This window comes from Canis aureus, chromosome 9, assembly GCF_053574225.1.
Source record: "Canis aureus isolate CA01 chromosome 9, VMU_Caureus_v.1.0, whole genome shotgun sequence".
Classification (NCBI taxonomy): domain Eukaryota; kingdom Metazoa; phylum Chordata; class Mammalia; order Carnivora; family Canidae; genus Canis; species Canis aureus.
In genome coordinates, this window is record NC_135619.1 from 75,005,368 (window position 1) to 75,022,495 (window position 17,128).

Below are 17,128 nucleotides of genomic sequence, written 5' to 3' on the forward strand. Positions count from 1 at the left end.
GCCCAAGGCAGGTGCTAAACCGCTGAGTCACCCAGGGATCCCTTTTCTCTTTTAAATACAGTTTCTAAATAGTCTTTTTTTTTTTTTTTTTGAAATACTAATAGTAGTCCTTTACCTTACTATTAATTAAAACTACTTAAAATTAAAAAAATTTTTTAGTGATTTTATTTGACACTCAGTGTGGGGCTCGAACTCACAACCCTAAGATCAAGAGTTGCGGGATCCCTGGGTGGCGCAGCGGTTTGGCGCCTGCCTTTGGCCCAGGGCGTGATCCTGGAGACCTAGGATCGAATCCCACGTCGGGCTCCCAGTGCATGGAGCCTGCTTCTCCCTCTGCCTGTGTCTCTGCCTCTCTCTCTCGATCTCTATGTGTGACTATCATGAATAAAAAAAAAAAAAAAAAAAGAAAAGAAAAAGAGTTGCATGCTCCACCAATTGACCCAGCTAGGTGCCCCTCTAGAATTACCTAAAATTTTTATTTAAAAATTATTATAGTTTTTTGAAACAATAAATGCATTAATTTTTAAATAATGAATGTATAAAGTAAAAATTTCTTCCTAATACCTGTTCCCCTGACCCCCCACGTGCCTTGGGTATAACTGTTTAGTGTTTGGATTAGCTGCTTATTTTCTGTGAGTATGCAGTTTTTTTTTCCTCAGCTAGTTATCTTATTAGCATCAAGCTCTATTTGTATGACAGAAGTCAACTTTTGATTTGTTGCCTTATCATAAACTTTCTATCAGTTTATTAAGTTCTGTCTCCTGTTTTTCTATGTTATGTACTTCTCAGACTCTGGGGCAGAAGTTGAAGTTAGAGGAGTATTTTCCTTTCCTTTTTTAGCCTTTTTAAAAATTGCAAATTACAGTCCATACATAATAGTACATTAATCTGTTTCCTTGGGATTTATTTGGGCTTCTTGACAGTACAGAATATTTGTATCTTTCACCAGTTCTGGAAAAATCCTGAGCCATTATCTGTGCCCCACTGTCTCATTTAGTTTTGTTTTCTCATTGTTTGGGTCACTATACTATATTCAAGTTGATTTCTCATTGCTTATGTTTCCCCTTAAAGCAAAAATCTCTTGAGTTCTTTGCCTTCATCTCTGTGTTCTTAACCTTATGTAGGCATCCTCATTACGGTGTTCCCTCACTTAAGTGCCCTTTGTTGTGTATTTTCTCTACTGCTTAGTTGCCCTCAGGAGGAATATTTGTCTGACAAGTCCAGTACACTATCACCAGAAGTGATAGTTCAAAATGTGTGTGCCCCTTGATCCAGTTTTTACCTACATTAAGAAAAGTACAGAGTTGTACATGTAAGAGTGTTGATTACTTCACTGCTTGTCTAGGGGAAGACTTGGAGGTTTCTTAAATGTCAGTGGACAGAGGATGTGTAGTGGAGTAAAATCTTCTGTAGAAGCGTGAAATAGCCATATGTGTTATTATGCAAAGATATCCATCATCTAATCTTGCCATTTGGGGAATTGTATTAGTTTTCAGATGACTGTGTAATGTGATCCTTCTGGTTACACCCATATGTACTGACCCTGGGGCATACCACCTGCTGCTCCTGGAGTATGCCATATGGGATTGCCATTGTCTGAAAGTAGCTGGGTTACCAATGAATGCCTGCAGTTTGAAGTGTCTGCTCTAGTAACTTGATTTGGATTAATATTTGGAACTGCTATTTGCTTTCTCTGTCTCTGGCATCTTTATATTTCGGGAATTTTTCAGCAGGCAGTCACATAAATTACAGCTTTGACTACATTCAGAGGATTCATTTAGTGACCAGTATTTGTCACGGTGTGTCCCAGGGACTGTATGAGGTTTTGGGAATATGATAAGTAATAATTGATCCCTCCAATCACAGAGATTATCATTTAATCATGTAGTTACACAAATAAATGCTTTTAGAAATAAATGCTCTGAAAGACAGCTCTATGGGGGCCTGAGACAGGGGTTTCTGATATGAGCTGATATATCAGAAAGTAACAGCGGAGCCTAGAGCTGAAGGATTATAGAAGTTACCTGGGCAGTGTGAAGATCTGGGTAGAGAGAGTATGTAAAGAGGGTCTGTGATGAGGAGGCCTGGTGCTCCATCCCTTAAGCAGACATTGTTGCTGGGGAATCGAGAGTGGAGGTGGGCGGCCTGGGCATGGTTAGTTGTAGGCTGGTAATAGCACCCCTCCCCAAGAAGTTTACATCTGGATCCCCTGAATATGTGACTCCAATACCTTCAAGGATAAAAGGAACATAAAAACTGGGATGGGGAGATTGCCTTGGGGGCCCCAGTGACATTACAGGGTTCTTAAACAAGGGAGGCAGGAGGATCTAAGTCAGTAGGAGATATGACAGTGGAAGCCATAGGTTGGAGTGATGTGAGAAATGGGCCCACAAGTCAAGGAATGCAGGTGGCTTTTAGAGGCTGAAAAGGTATGGGAACAGATTCTTTTCAGAGCCATGTTTCAGATGCAGGAAACATCCATATAGCACCTTGTGCTTAGCCCAGTGAGATGGGTTTTGGACTTGTCTTTCACAACTGTAAGAGAGTGTGTGTTGTTTTAAGCCACTTAGTTTATTGCAGGAGTAGTAGAGAACTACCTCGGCTGTACTGGATGGGGCTGGATGAGACAGAGGCATGGCCAATGACAGAGGCTGTGGGCCATAGCTAGGAATTTTGGTGTTGATACTCAGAATAGTGGGAAGCCATTAAAGGTTCTAGGTTAGGGGTGCCTGGGTGGCTCAGTTGGTGAAGCATCTGCCTTTCGCTTAGGTCATGATCTTAGGGTCCTGGAATCAAGCCCCGTATTGGCAGAGGGGTGGTGTCCCCTGCTCAGTGGGGAGTCTGCTTCTCCCTCTCTCCTTCTGTCCCTCCCCCTGCTTATTCTCTCTCTCAAGTCTTTAAAAAACAAAAAAAGGTTCTAGGTTAATCCTGGGATAAGTGTGAATGGAGGAGGAGGATGTCATATGATTAAATCCGTGTTTTGGGAAGACCACTGTTGTCCTGTTGGAGAGGAGGTCAGAGCAAACGGATGAGAGTTAAGAGGGGTGGTCTTGCCCAGCAAGAGATTTGGTGGTGATGACTGTCTGATGGCAGTCGGGCTGTGGTGGGGGAGGGGACGGATGGGTGGGCATGGGATGGACTGCACAGGGTATGGTTGGATCTGGGGCCAGGGAGGAGAAGGGGCCATGGGAGGTATGAAGGTGCTGCTCCAGGTTTTGAGGTGCCTCTGGAGCATTGGGGAAGAGAGATGAAGTTAATACGTGTGCATGTGTGTGTACACACAGCTGTTTCTGTCTCTGGGTGGGTCTGTATTAGAGCCAGGAGGTCACACCCATACCTCCAGAACCAGTCATGCACCATGGATTATATCCAGTTATAGAATACTTAGTTTCAAAGTACTTTTGATTTTGATGTGATACAGATATTACTTCATCTATATAAAAGTGTTTTAAAAATTATTTCTAGGGAATCCTCTTCCACTATTGGTGGGAATGCAAGCTGGTGCAACCACTCTGGAAAACAGTATGGAAGTTCCTCAAAAAGTTGAAAATAGAGCTACCCTATGACCCAGCAACTGCACTATGTGTATTTACTTCAAAGATACAGATGTAGTGATCCGAAGGGGCACATGCACCCTGGTGTTCTTAGTAGCAGTGTCTACAATAGCCAAACTATGGAAAGAGCCCAGATGTCCATCCACAGATGAATGGATAAAGATTAAAGACGTGGTGTATATATACAATGGAATATTACTTAGCCACCAAAAAATTGAAATCTTGCCATTAGTAACGATGTGGATGGAACTAGAGGGCATTATGCTAAGTGAAATAAGTTGGAGAAAGACAATTATCACGAACTCACTCTTATGTGGAACTTAAGAAACAAAATAGAGGATCATAGGGGAAGAGAGGAAAAAATAAAACGATGAAATTAGAGAGGGAGAAAAACCACAGGAGACTCTTAATAACTCTAGGAAAAAAACGGGTTGCTGGAAGGGGGATGGGGGTGGTGTGGGGTAACTAGGTGTGATGGGCATGAAGAAGAGCGTGAGTGATATAATGAGCACTGGATGTTATATAAGACTGATGAATCACTGAACTCTATCTTTGAAACTAATATACTATGTGTTAATTGAATTTAAGTTTAAAAAATTATTTCTAAATATAAATCCAAGAATGCACACTCAGTGAGTTTCTATAAATTGCATTAGAATTGTTTTATATAGTTAAAGGTATGTTGTTTTTAAAAATTGAGATCTAGGGATGCCTGGGTGGCTCAGTGGTTGAGCATCTGCCTTCTGCTCAGGTCGTGATCCTGGGGTCCTGGGATCGGGTCCCACATTAGGCTCCCTATGAGGAGCCTGCTTCTCCCTTGGCCTGTGTCTCTGCCTCTTTCTCTCTCTTTCTCTCTCTGTGTCTCATGAATAAGTGTCTCTGTGTCTCATGAATAAAATCTTTTAAAAAAAAATTGAGATCTGATGGCATTTCTGAATTGGTTGAGCCTGATCTCAGATTGTGGACTCCTGCAGCATTTTTTTTTTTTTTTTTTTTTTTTGCTTTCCTACAACAGTTTTGAGTTGTCCTGGGATGATGTCTTCAGCTTATGATTAAATGCTACTTCCTTTTTCACGTGGTGATATTTTTAGTTGTTTTCATCCTACTCCTAGCTTTTCTTCTGATTTTAAGAGAATGGCTTGTATGAAATATATAATAACTGCAAAAGAAAACCCGTTATGTTTAATTTTGTATTCAGAATGCCAGTCAGTACTTGAAAAAAGTGATATATGGGGACTTATTTTGAAGATTTAATTTCATGGTTAAATCAGTAATGCAGTAATAAAACTTATTTTCTGTAATGCATAGTGTCTAAATTTTAAGTAAAGAAATGTTATATTTTGCAGTTCAAATCCAGTACATACTGGTTGGATAACTGCAGAATTTTTTTGTTAGATTTTTGTATATGCTTGATGGGAATATAGTGGAGTGACTTAGTGAAGAGAAACTAGCAATTTTTATGTTTTCAGTTTTTTTCTGTTCATGTGAAATATTTTAATTTTTTAAAAATATTTTGGGGGATCCCTGGGTGGCTTGGCGGTTTGGCACCTGCCTTCGGCCTAGGGTGTGATCCTGGGGTCCTGGGATCGAGTCCCACGTCGGGCTCCCTGCATGGAGCCTGCTTCTCCTCTGTCTGTGTGTCTGTCTCTCTCATGAATAAATAAATAAAATCTTTAAAAAAATATTTTGTTCATGAGAGAAAGAGAGGCAGAGACAGAGGCAGAGGGAGAAAGCAGGCTTCCTGTGGGGAGCCTGATGTGGGACTCGATCCTAAGACCCTGGGATCACTACCTGAGCAGAAGGCAGACACTCCACCACTGAGCCACCAAGGTGCCCCTAAAATATTTTAATGTTAATAACAGGATAAAATTATAATAGGAAAATAAAAATTGTGAATTTTGGGCTTAAGGTAGTTTTCATGACACTTTTGCTTTTTAAAAAATTAATTTATTCGTGACACTTTTGGATTAACTTTGCCCTTTGTAGATTGCTGGCTTGCTCTAAATTATCCATTTCCTTTTCCTTGAGAAATTAACCATGATGCTTTTCCTGGTCACCTCCCTTTGATTTTGTTGCTGATGCACAGATTAAAGAGCCACAAGGCCGTGAATGTTTCCCTGTTTGGTTTCCTGTCCCCCTCTGGCGGTGGATGTGGAGGCAGGACATGATTTGTGCTGGGTGTGCTTCAGCCAGTGACCTAGAAACATCCAATGTGTTTATATTCCGTGGAGGAAGGACTCAGGTTTAGACAATAGATTTAAGACTTTCAGAAGTTTTTTCTTGTCAGATTTCTTTTAGGTAGCAGCCTTCAGAATGCATGTAATCAAGGAATGTAAGTTACATCAATGTTGTCAAAGTAATAGCTAGGCTAGAAGCACAGTAAAGTGAGACTTAAAAGTCTCTTCACAAACAACATAGCTGCTGCCTTTTTGTAATTCTTAGAGTCTTTGTCACCTTAGCGCTTCTTTGTAGAGCTCCTCCTGGATTTGTCAATCCCACTCTCCCTACTGCTTGTTCTTACATCTTGCAATGGCATCCTGGCTCAGTAGCCCCGGCTGCTGTGTGGATTCTCATCCCTCTCCTATATTATATTTAAAAAGGCCTATTACTGATTGATAAACCTACCAGCATCAAGCATGGGAAGGTGTTTATTTTTCCATTTTTGTAAATATCTCAGTCCTTACCTTTGTGGGTTGGTCTGGATACCCAGCCACCATTCAGAGTTTTAATAAAAGAACTGTTGGAACCATTTTTAAATTAGGAACTATCCAAGACATTGAATTTTGCTCCAACTCAAGTTTGTCAGGTAGTGTTAATTCTAAGGACTCCTTCATTGAGAGAGCCTTCTGGAGGGGTGAGACCAGGTGTAGGTGAGCCACTTAGGAAAACAGCATGGCATTAGTGGGTGTTCTTTAAAAGCTGAGAAGATTGTTGGGAGGAAAGCGAGACAGGAGAATGGAAGAAGAATGCATGTTTTTGAGAGTCTGGCAGCCAGTTGTACTGAGCAGAAGATCAGAGAGCAGTTGAGGGCAGGACTAGGAGTGTTCTGGTGCGCTAGGAAGAGTGCTGTTGTCCACCAAAGAGCTACCTTTGCTCTGAGAGATTTTAACAGATGTGGCTTCTCTGTTTTTAAAATTTGGAACAAGTACTACACATCTTGACTCAAAAATGGGAGAATAGCTTTATTTTAATTATTTATGATTAGACTACTTATGACACAATATGTGTCAGGTGGGAAAGAATGGTGGTAGAACACAGGAGGGGAGGAGATGCTGGGGCAGAGAAATGAAGGGCTGGGAGGGAAAGGGAAGAAGGGGGGCATTGGGGAAGATCTGAGGAAAGGGAGTGGGTGCTAAATTTTGAAGAGGTGGGAGCCTTGAAAGAGGGTTTAGGAAGTAAAAACTTATTTCCCAATAAAAATTTGTATCCCATGAATTTTGATGACTTGTCAGTTTGTCAGGTGATGCCTTGAGGTCCAGAATTTATAGCATTGCTGGAGAGAAGGGGATGCATTTACAGGAGGATGCTAGTGGTCTGAGTGCTGTATTGTGCATCTTTATCAGAGTCAGGTTGCTCCTTTTCAGGATACCTGTAGTTTGTAAGTGGCATTTGGTGTCTACCACCAGTTTATTATAGTAGTAAGGAACTAGCACTTAACAAATTGGTGCACTATATTGAAATTTCAAATAAAAGTTTGTTCTTTAACTGTAATGTATTATTAACCTTAAAAAATAAAACTGCCAGTTATCTCACCAGCAAAACATGGATGTATCCAGGAATAACAGAATTCCCATCCAGGATGAGTGATGGGAAAACCACCTACAGTCCTGAGGACAAAGCACAGGAGGCTCTTTTATGGGGCGGGTGGGGGGTGTTGTAAACAGAAAGTCCATTGAGGAAACTGGGAACTCCTTCATGTAGAGGTTTTTCATTGGCTGGGCTGAGGCAGTCACTCATTGGCTGGCTGGACCATCTGTCATTGGCTGGGCTGTTGCCAGGCCAGGAGAAAACCTTCCTTCCTCCTGCTGGGATGGTAGCAGTGTGTCCAGGAGCAAGGGGCACATCTTCCTGTGGGGTCTGCAGTGGTCAGTGAGTGGTGGGAGTGAGTGCTCTTGATGCCATTCTAAAAGGCATCATTTTACTAATTTTCACGTTACTAAGTGACAGTTACTGTGCTTTGCAGGCTTTTTTTTTTTTTTTTTTTTTTTTTAATTTTTCACACACAGAGAGAGAGGCAGAGACATAGGCAGAGGGAGAAGCAGGCTCCATGCACTGGGAGCCTGACGCGGGACTCGATCCCAGGTCTCCAGGATCTCGCCCTGGGCCAAAGGCAGGCGCCAAACCGCTGTGCCACCCAGGGATCCCCGCAGGCTTTTTTTTTTTAATTAATATTTTTATTTATTCATGAGAGACACAGAGAGGCAGAGATGTAGGCAGGAGGAGAAGCAGGCTCTCTGCCTGGAGCCTGATGCGGGACTCAATCCAGAATCACACCCTGGGCCCAAGGAGGCACTTAACCACTGAGCCACCCAGGCGTTCCTCCCCCCCCCCCCCTTTTTTGGCAGGTTTTTAATCTAGAAGATGGTGCTGAGCCTACCAGGTTGATGGCTGTGATGGAAGTGTAAGAGTGTGCTCGGGTGTAAGAGTGTGCACAGCTTGCATAAATGATTGATAGTGGATACTGAGGGAATTTTCTGGTTACCATGCTTTCAGTATTAGCCTGTAGAATGTACTTCTGCATTTGTTTGTGTATACGTGTATATGCTGTATATAGATTAGACATAACTTTGGGTGGTTTACCTTTTCCTTTTTCAGATACTTAATAGCATTGCATTTCTTTTGTCTGAATACAGGTCCGAGGCCAGCTTTGACTAAATTAAACAATATGACATGCATCCCAGAGACACATTATAAATACCCTGATTTGCCTATAAATCGATGTAAAGAAGAGGTAAAATTATTTTTGTCACATTATAAGTTTTCTCTTTGAATAAATGCCTGAGGTCCAACCTTTTGGGGTTATAGTTTGAAAGTGACAAGGTGCCAGGCAAACACCTGGCATGTGCCAGACTCCAGAGCAGACAGAGGGGCATGTGCCTGAGCTGCAAAATAACCGTGTTGATGGTCTTCCTTTTGGCTCTGTTTTCAGTTCAGCTTTCCCTTCTCTGAGATAGCTATATGTAAACACGTGCTGTCTCTGGGAGAGCAGCTTCTTGAAAAAACTCACTGCCAAGTCTTTTTATAAAGTAATAATGCCCCCTTGCCACAGTTCTCTTTAGCATTCCACTGGCTCTTTAATTGATCAGTCATTGACATACCACTTTTTTGAACAGTACTGGGCCAGATATTGCAGCAGGATAACGTTTTTAATTAGTTACACGTTGTTATTCTTTTTAAAATATTTATTTATACGAGAGAGAGAGAGAGAGAGAGAGAGAGAACACAAAAAGGGAAGAGAGGGAGAAACAGGCTCCCCACTCAGCAGGGAGCCCAACTCGGGGCTCTATCCCAGGACCCTGAAATCATAACCTGAACCAGAGGCAGATGCTTAACTGACTGAACCACGTTAGGTGCCCCTAATTACATGTTATTAAACCAGGTCAGAAATGAGTGTGTTGAAACCTTTAATATGTTAGCAGAAGGATCAATTGCAGATAAAACTAAACCATTAATATTCCAAATTTAAGTTTTTTGTTTTAGTGAACCATACAACTTTCGTAGATCTTTTTTTTTTTTTTTTAAGATTTTTAATTTATTCTTGAGAGACACAGAGAAAGAGGCAAGAGACATAGGCAGAGGGAGAAGCAGACTCCATGCAGGGAGTGTGATGTGGGACTCAATCCTGGGACTCCAGGATAGTGTCCTGAACCGAAGGCAGACGCTCAACCGCTGAGCCACGCTGGCGTCCCCATAGATCTTCTTTATTACGTTTTAGAGGCCTATACTCTAATTAATTTGTTAATTCTCTAACCATAGCAATTGCCAGAGAGATGAGAGCTTAGATAAATTTAGGATGGAGTCAGGGAGTGGTGGGTAGGAATTGGATTGTAGTTTTAAAAATGCTCCATACAGTCTGTAAGTGGAACAGTGGAAGTTAATTGTTTGAAAATGTATCTGCATAACTTCAAATGAAATTTTTTTAAGAATCTTTTTTTTAAAGGTTATATTTATTCATGAGAGACACTGAGGGGCAGAGAGAGAAGTAGGCCCCCTATGGCCCCCCGATGTGGGATTTGATCCCAGGAGCCCGGGATTACAACCTGAGCCACCCAGGTGCCCCTCAAATGAAATTTTAAAGCCACCTGAGGGTAGTAACAGCAGTGCTTTCATATTTCTCAGGACAATTACATAAGGTTCATTACAAAATTATAAAATAATAGGCATTTAGACTTAGCAAGAGCTATAGAAATCTTTGAATGTTTTCATTTTATTTTAAATATTGAGAGAAAATACAAATGGGGGGAAGGGCAGAGGGAGAAGCAGCCCAATGGGGGCTTGGTCCTAGGACACTGAGATCATGACCTGAGCCAAAGGCAGCTGCTGAACCGGCTAAGCCACCCAGGTACTCCAAGTATTTGCATTTTTAGATGGAGATGTAGAGATGTGGAGCCCTGCAGCTGACCCAGTCTGGATTTCTGTAACTGTTAGCAGTTCCTGTGCTCATAAGTCAGATTGATTTTCACAGTCGCAGTCATCTGTAGCCTTCTTACTCTCTCTTATGGTATTGAGATGGTTAGGTAATAACCTGAATATCCTCCCAAGGTAAAGTTTTTGGCTTATAGATAATATATGTCATTGTTAATTTTGTGGCCATTTCAAAAGATTCTTTTTTTTTTAAATTCTAGGTTATTTCTCTGATAGAAAGTAATTCTGTGGTGATTATACATGGTGCCACGGGTAGTGGTAAAAGTACTCAGCTCCCACAATACATCCTGGATCATTACATTCAGCGCTCTGCCTACTGCAACATTGTGGTGACCCAGCCTCGGAAGATTGGAGCCAGCAGTATTGCCAGGTGGATCAGTAGAGAGCGGGCCTGGACATTAGGTGGTCTGGTAGGTTATCAGGTGAGATTGAGAGCGAGCCGTCTCCCTCCTTGTGAACTTTTCATTCCATGTAAGTTAATGACAGAATGTGGTTATTTTTGGCAGAAATGGAAGTGTAACCAATTGCTTTCAGAGCAGAACTGTGGTGTAATTTAAAAAATAGTGAAACTGAATTTCTTAGCCAATTAAAAAAAAATTCATCCATTTGAGAGAGAGCACACTTGAGCGTGCAGGAGTGCATGCGGGGGGGGGGGGGGTAGGGGTAGAGGGAGAGGGACAAAGCAGACTCCCTGCTGAGTATGAAGCCTGATATGTAGCTTGATCTCAAGGTCCTGAGTCAATACCAGGAGTTGGATACTCAACTGACTGATCCATCCAGGTGCCCCCAAAATAGTGAAACTGAATTTCTTGATAATTTCGGTTTCTTTCTCAGTTGAACAAGAAAGAAGTGAGAATTCTCAGACATTTAAAATTTCGTATGTGGATATCTCCATACACTGTCGTCTTAATGTAAAAACAGTACAGAGAATAAGATATGACTAGAAAAGCCACATTCTTCCCACCCCCTGAAAAAGAGAAGGAAAAAATCCACTTGAGAACAGTTTTTGTTTTATTTTTTAAAAAAATATTTATTCATGAGAGACACACACATAGAGAGGCAGAGGGAGAAGCAGGCCCCATGCAGGGAGCCCGATGTGGAACTCGATCCCAGGACCCCAGGATCGCACCCTGGGCCAAAGGCAGGTGCTAAACCACTGAGCCACAGGGATCCCCTGTTTTTATTTTTAAGTAGATTCCACATGCAGTGTGGAGCCCACCATGGGGCTTGAACTCATGACTCCGAGATCAAGACCTGAGTGGAGATGAAGAGTCAGATGCTCAACTGAACCACCCAGGTGCCCCAAGAACAATAGTTTTAATTAGGTCCTATATTTTTTATTCCTTTCTTACTTATCTCCAGTATAAAATGGACATAATAGCTTTTTTTTTTTTTTTTGGTAGTTGAATGCATACCACTTAAACCTGAAAGTTTTCTCCTTTCTCTTTTCCTTTCCTTTTCTACTTCTAGGTGGGGTTAGAGAAAATAGCAACAGAGGACACCAAGTTAATTTATATGACAACGGGGGTCCTTCTTCAGAAAATTGTTAGTGCCAAGAGTTTGATGGAGTTCACCCATGTCTTCATTGATGAGGTAAGTACTTTTACACACCTCTCTTTTGATACTCATGTTCTTACTTTGTTGCTTATTTTTAAAATCTTTATTTACTCATGAGAGACAGAGAGAGAGAGAGGCAGAGACACAGGCAGAGGGAGAAAAGCAGGCTTCATGCAGGGAGCCCGACGTGGGACTCGATTCTGGGACTCCAGGATCATACCCTGGCTGAAGGTGGCGCTAAACCGCTGAGCCACCCAGCTGCCCCTCATGCTCTTATTTTAGTAGAGAACACTGCAAATTACCATACGTGTTCCCTACTTGTAAAGTGTTGTAAAGTACTGTGGGTTGATATCTGCTTCATGCTATTTATAAATGTTGATTTTGTGTTTCGCTCTCAGTTCTACAATGCAGCCGTGGAGGTTGGGAAGTATGACCAGATTCCTTGTTTAGGGTGGGCTTGGCAGACTACAGCCCTCAGGCCAAATTGGTCACCTGTTTTGTAATTAAAGTTATATTGGAACACAGTTTCGCTTGTTTATGGACGCTGTTCCACTGCAGTGGAAGAGATACATGGCCGCGTCTGCCACCATGTTCTGCAAAGCTGGACATCTTCACTCTGTCTTTTACAGGAACAGTCCGCCGACCCCTGGTTTAGAGTGTTAGCTACATCAGACATTTAGAAGAACTTTACTTTTTTTAGAAGAACTTTAATTGTATGTAGGTATTTTGTGTGCATCACAGATACTTTCCATCTAGTAAAACAAGGATAAAAGTGTCTTTTTTAAAAAAAGACTTATTTATTCATGAGAGACACAGAGAGAGGCAGAGACCTAGGCAGAGGGAGAAGCAGGCTCCCTGCAGGGAGCCCGATGGGGGACTTGATTCAGGATCACGACCTGAGCTGAAGGCAGACACTTAACTGCTGAGCCACCCAGGTGTCCCTTATTTTATTTTTATTAAAGATTTTATTTGAGAGGGGGGGGAGAGAGAGAGAGAGAGAGAGAGAGCGCGCGCGCGCGCATGAATATAGTAGAGTAGGGGCAGAGGGAGAAGCAGACTCTCTGCTGAGCAGGGAGCCAGCCATGGGTCTTGATCCCAGAACCCTGGGATCATGATCTGAGCCTAAGGCAGATGCTTATGCTTAACTGATGAGCCACCCACGCACCCCTAACATGGTTTTAAATTGCTAGGAGGTGTTTGGGAGAATAGAAGGTAGAAAAATGATCTCTTGTTCTTTGCAAAATATTGTGAATTGACAGTATGGTTCAGGATTTTTCTTTATGATTTTTGATATTTTTGAGTGTCTTGGGATTAGGTAGAGCGGAAATGCAGATTTTCTGTGTAGTTCATCCAAGCAGCATTTTTTTTGAGTACTTGCCTCATCAGGTGCCAAGGTAATAAAGATAGGTAAGTTGAGGTTTCTCCTTTGAGCCATTTTCCTGTGGAGACAGATAATGTGCATTTACATTCTATGGAAAAGGCCAGTGGCAGGGAAGAGGGCTGTGGGCATCCCAGGAAGAGAGGGTGGGAGAGGTCCTCAGGGCGGGAGAGGAGGGAGGCAGGGCAGCCTCAAGAACCCAGGGAGAAGCTGGGTTATTCAGGTCAGAGCGTGAAGGTTGCAGGGAGCTGAATGCTGATGAGATGTCACTTTGGGGCTCTTCACTGATGAGTATTTTTCCTTCTCAAGAGGATGTGTGTTGAGGAGGTGTTCTGAAGTCTGTTGATAGAACGAAATAAGAATTAGATTTATAATGGTGTTTCTAGGGCAGCCCCGGTGATGCAGCGGTTTAGCACCCCCTGCAGCCTGGGGTGTGATCCTGGAGACCCGGGATGGAGTCCCACGTCAGGCTTCCTATATGGAGCCTGCTTCTCCCTCTGCCTGTGTCTCTGACCCTCTCTGTGTCTCTATGAATAAATAAATAAATAAATCTTTTTAAAAAAATAATGGTGTTTCTAGGATTTCCAACCATTACATGAACAGAAACACTTTCCAGCTGCTCTTTTGTTTTTTTTTTTTTCTTTTCTGTTGTCCTTTCTCAGCTCTCTTTCAGTGAGGAGTGAGGAAGGAACAGGACCTAGAGCAGACATGGCTATAGAAAAATGACTGGGGATCCCTGGGTGGTGCAGCGGTTTAGTGCCTGCCTTTGGCCCAGGGCGCGATCCTGGAGACCCGGGATTGAATCCCACATCGGGCTCCCGGTGCATGGAGCCTGCTTCTCCCTCTGCCTATGTCTCTGCCTCTCTCTCTCTCTCTCTTCCTGTGACTATCATAAATAAATAAAAATTAAAAAAAAAAAAAAGAAAAATGACTGGATCATTCACACAAGGGGGAAGGGAGCTCCCTCCTTCAGCCTCTGTAGCTAATCTCTCGACTTTAGCAGTGAAATGTCCTGGAATAGAATCTTCTTGTCCCCTTGTGTGTTGAAGTATCCTGGCTAAGTGACAGAGGAATGGGATCTTGGTAGAATAAGCCCCACATGACCTGATCCTTTGCTGTGTGCTGGTTCTGGGGAGGGCAGTGTGGGGGAGGCTGTGGGAGCTGGGGTTCCTCTGGTGGGCTGTCCTGAGGGACTTATTCAGAGAAGAAGGGGGTAGGGGAATAGATGCTTCCTCCATGCCCAACTGAGCAGTAGAGTTTTGAGTGAACAATCCAGGGGTAGTCCCCTTGACCATTTCCCCAGTGCTCCTGTAGCTTGTCCTGGTGGCCTCAGCTCATAACCTGGGTCTGCTTGCCCTCTGTTTGACCTAACTGTTCCAGAGCCATCCCTTGCCCACCCTTGGGAACTCTAGCTCTGCACATCATGGACCAGATAACACTGCTGGCTGGCCACAGCTTTCACCTTGTACTTACTTGCTAAAATAAGTGTAACTTGAGACCAAGGCAAGAGTGTGTGACTGGCCAGGGGTAGTATGGGGAGGCTGGTCTGGTGGTTCTCTGTGTCAGGGACAGTTTGGGGGTGATTTTGGGTTGTAAAGTGACCTGGGGTGCTTATTGGTATTGAGGGCCCAAGGATGCTCAACATTACTCTGCCCACATCAAGGTAGAGCCCTAAAGAGAAACACTAGGCTGGGGTGGGGGCGAGGGGTCAGTGACCCACATGACCTCTCTTGTGCCCTCTGGTTTGCAGGCCAGTGTTCCCGGCTTCCTCTTCACCAGGAGTCACATCAGTCCTAAGGAAAGGCCTTTAGGCAGGGAGAGAAAGCTTGTTCCCTGTCTCCTGGGTTTGCCATTAGAACCACTTCCCTCTGTTGGGCTGTCACGGATGTGTTGCTTGATATGTGGGGTTCCTCACTTTTTTTATTTTGTAGGTTCATGAACGAACTGAAGATATGGATTTCTTGCTGCTGGTAGTCCGCAAACTTTTAAGAACAAATTCACGTTTTGTGAAGGTAAGTTTGATTTCATGAGTACAGAAATATTCAGGATTAAGGTTTGTTATTTAGTTTTCTCTTTATTTTTATAGAAACAATAGAAAACAGTGACTCTTAAAGTTTGTTGTCACATGTACTTCTCCACATCTTGCTAGGAAACTGGCTCGGGCATTTTCTTAGGATCGGAGTATGGAATACTTTATGGTTATTATGTTGTATTAAAATCTAAAATTTTCTCCAGGCAGAAAATGATGTAATAATAGTTGACTCTAATGAAATGCTGGGTGTTGAAGCACTGCTTTTGGTTGAAAAATTACCATAATTTGAAGGTATGCAAGTACATCTGCAATCTCTGTGTTAAAAACAGCATGAGAGGGCACTGAAGCTCCAAAGTGGTTATGTGCGCTACTGGTTTAGAGACTTAGGTTTTGAGTTATCTGAAAGTCTGTGGGGTGGTGAGCATTGTTTGCATCTTAGGCAAACCAAAAGGAACAAGGTGTGAACTAGAGACAATAACCAAGGGCTATAATGATAATGCATTCTGGACACAGGCCACCCTGTCTGGTGCTGGGGGGCCGGGGGCAGGGGGGAAGAAGGTAGGGAGGGGGCTGGTGGGTGGGGGACAGCTTTCTGAAGGGCAGCTGGAGTTGGGGGTGTGGTATCGTCATGTGACATCATGTGACACCATCATGTGACAGGGGTTTGCTGCTGTTTGTTGGAAAGCAGTTGCTTTCTCAACATAAAGTGTCTTTTCTTCAAGTGTGTCATCTATTTATTTGCTTAGGGGATCATTTCTTCTCCTTGCCACACCCCCAACATGGGGCTGGCAGCCTCTCACCTGCTGGACACTAAATGAATGGAACCTGACATCTGCACTTGGTTATCTTATCATTTGAGGTGATTGTAAAAAGAATACAGGAATTTAGGTATCTTATTCCTTTTTGGACTCTTGGTGATGACATTAAAGATTGTTGGACAAATTGGGGCCTTTCTTGGTTGTCATTTTAAGACTTTTTATTTTTAGATATTGACTTAATTACACTTATTTAGTTTTCTCTAGGAAAGAAAACTAAGCATACTAGTGGATTTAAAAAAGTTTTGCAGATAGCCTGCTGCAAGTGGTGCTCCAGAGTTTGGTACTTACTGTATAAATTGCAGCAAACCATTGGTTTCAATATTTTCTTGATTTATTAAGAAACATACAAAGCAGAATATTTTCTGGGCCAAGAAATTAGAAGTCAAGTTCTAGATGGCATTGTACTAAGTTTTCTGAAATGCTCAAAAAATTTTTTTTTTTATTACTTTTTAAATAGCTGCTGTCAGAGACTTAGATTCAGGAGCCTGGGTAGATGGGCCTGAAGGTCTGCCGCACAGACATGTCAAGTTTCCTGGCTCTGTACTGTCCCTGTAGCTGCTACCCTGTTGCTACCACACTCAGCTCAGTCCCACCCTGGACAAGCAGGTGTCTTGGGCAGGCTGCCAACTTGTCCGTTTGGAGGAGAGGCTGGTGGCAGTGTGGAATTGTGGTTGGCCTGAGCAGTCTGATTTGGCCTGATGTCCTTATGCTGCCTCAACAGAACAGAGGCCCTGCATGTGATTAGCCTCACTGTCCTTTGGAAGACAGTTTAGAGATCATCTTCTGTGATTGGCTGTGCCCCTCGGGGCACTCTTACACCCAAGTGGCTTCTCTAAGCCTTCCTTCCAATATCAAGCATCTCATCTTAAAGTGAATTCTGGTTAATATGCTTTCTACCATTTGGATCTATATGTCTAAGGAGAAAATAGGCATATTTTGCATACCCAGTAACTGCTAATGCCTATATAAAGTTGTTACTGGTCAGCTAAGATGTACACCATAGAGATCCTACTTGCTGGGACACAGTGGGTAGTCAGCAGCCAGCAGACAGTTGTGTTTACCCCTCAGGAGCATATCCCAGGCTGATGGATGCTGGACATCCTTTGTTGAGCTGCTGCTTGTCTAGGGCATATCTGGTGTGCTG

The 17,128-nt window shown here is 42.8% G+C and overlaps 1 protein-coding gene across 7 annotated transcripts in view; it reads left to right on the plus strand.

Moving 5' to 3' along the window:
- The window catches only part of TDRD9 (tudor domain containing 9), a 107,559-nt gene that overhangs the window by 18,641 nt on the left and 71,790 nt on the right, over window positions 1–17,128 (plus strand). For 5 of the 7 annotated variants that reach the window (XM_077910766.1, XM_077910769.1, XM_077910767.1 and 2 more), the window contains exons 3-6: window positions 8,408–8,505; window positions 10,400–10,621; window positions 11,670–11,792; window positions 15,066–15,146. In XM_077910766.1, the coding sequence (XP_077766892.1) occupies window positions 8,408–8,505; window positions 10,400–10,621; window positions 11,670–11,792; window positions 15,066–15,146 (524 nt within the window). The remainder of the gene's footprint in view (window positions 1–8,407; window positions 8,506–10,399; window positions 10,622–11,669; window positions 11,793–15,065; window positions 15,147–17,128) is intronic. The other 2 variants (XM_077910768.1, XM_077910765.1) reach the window with 1 other exon arrangement.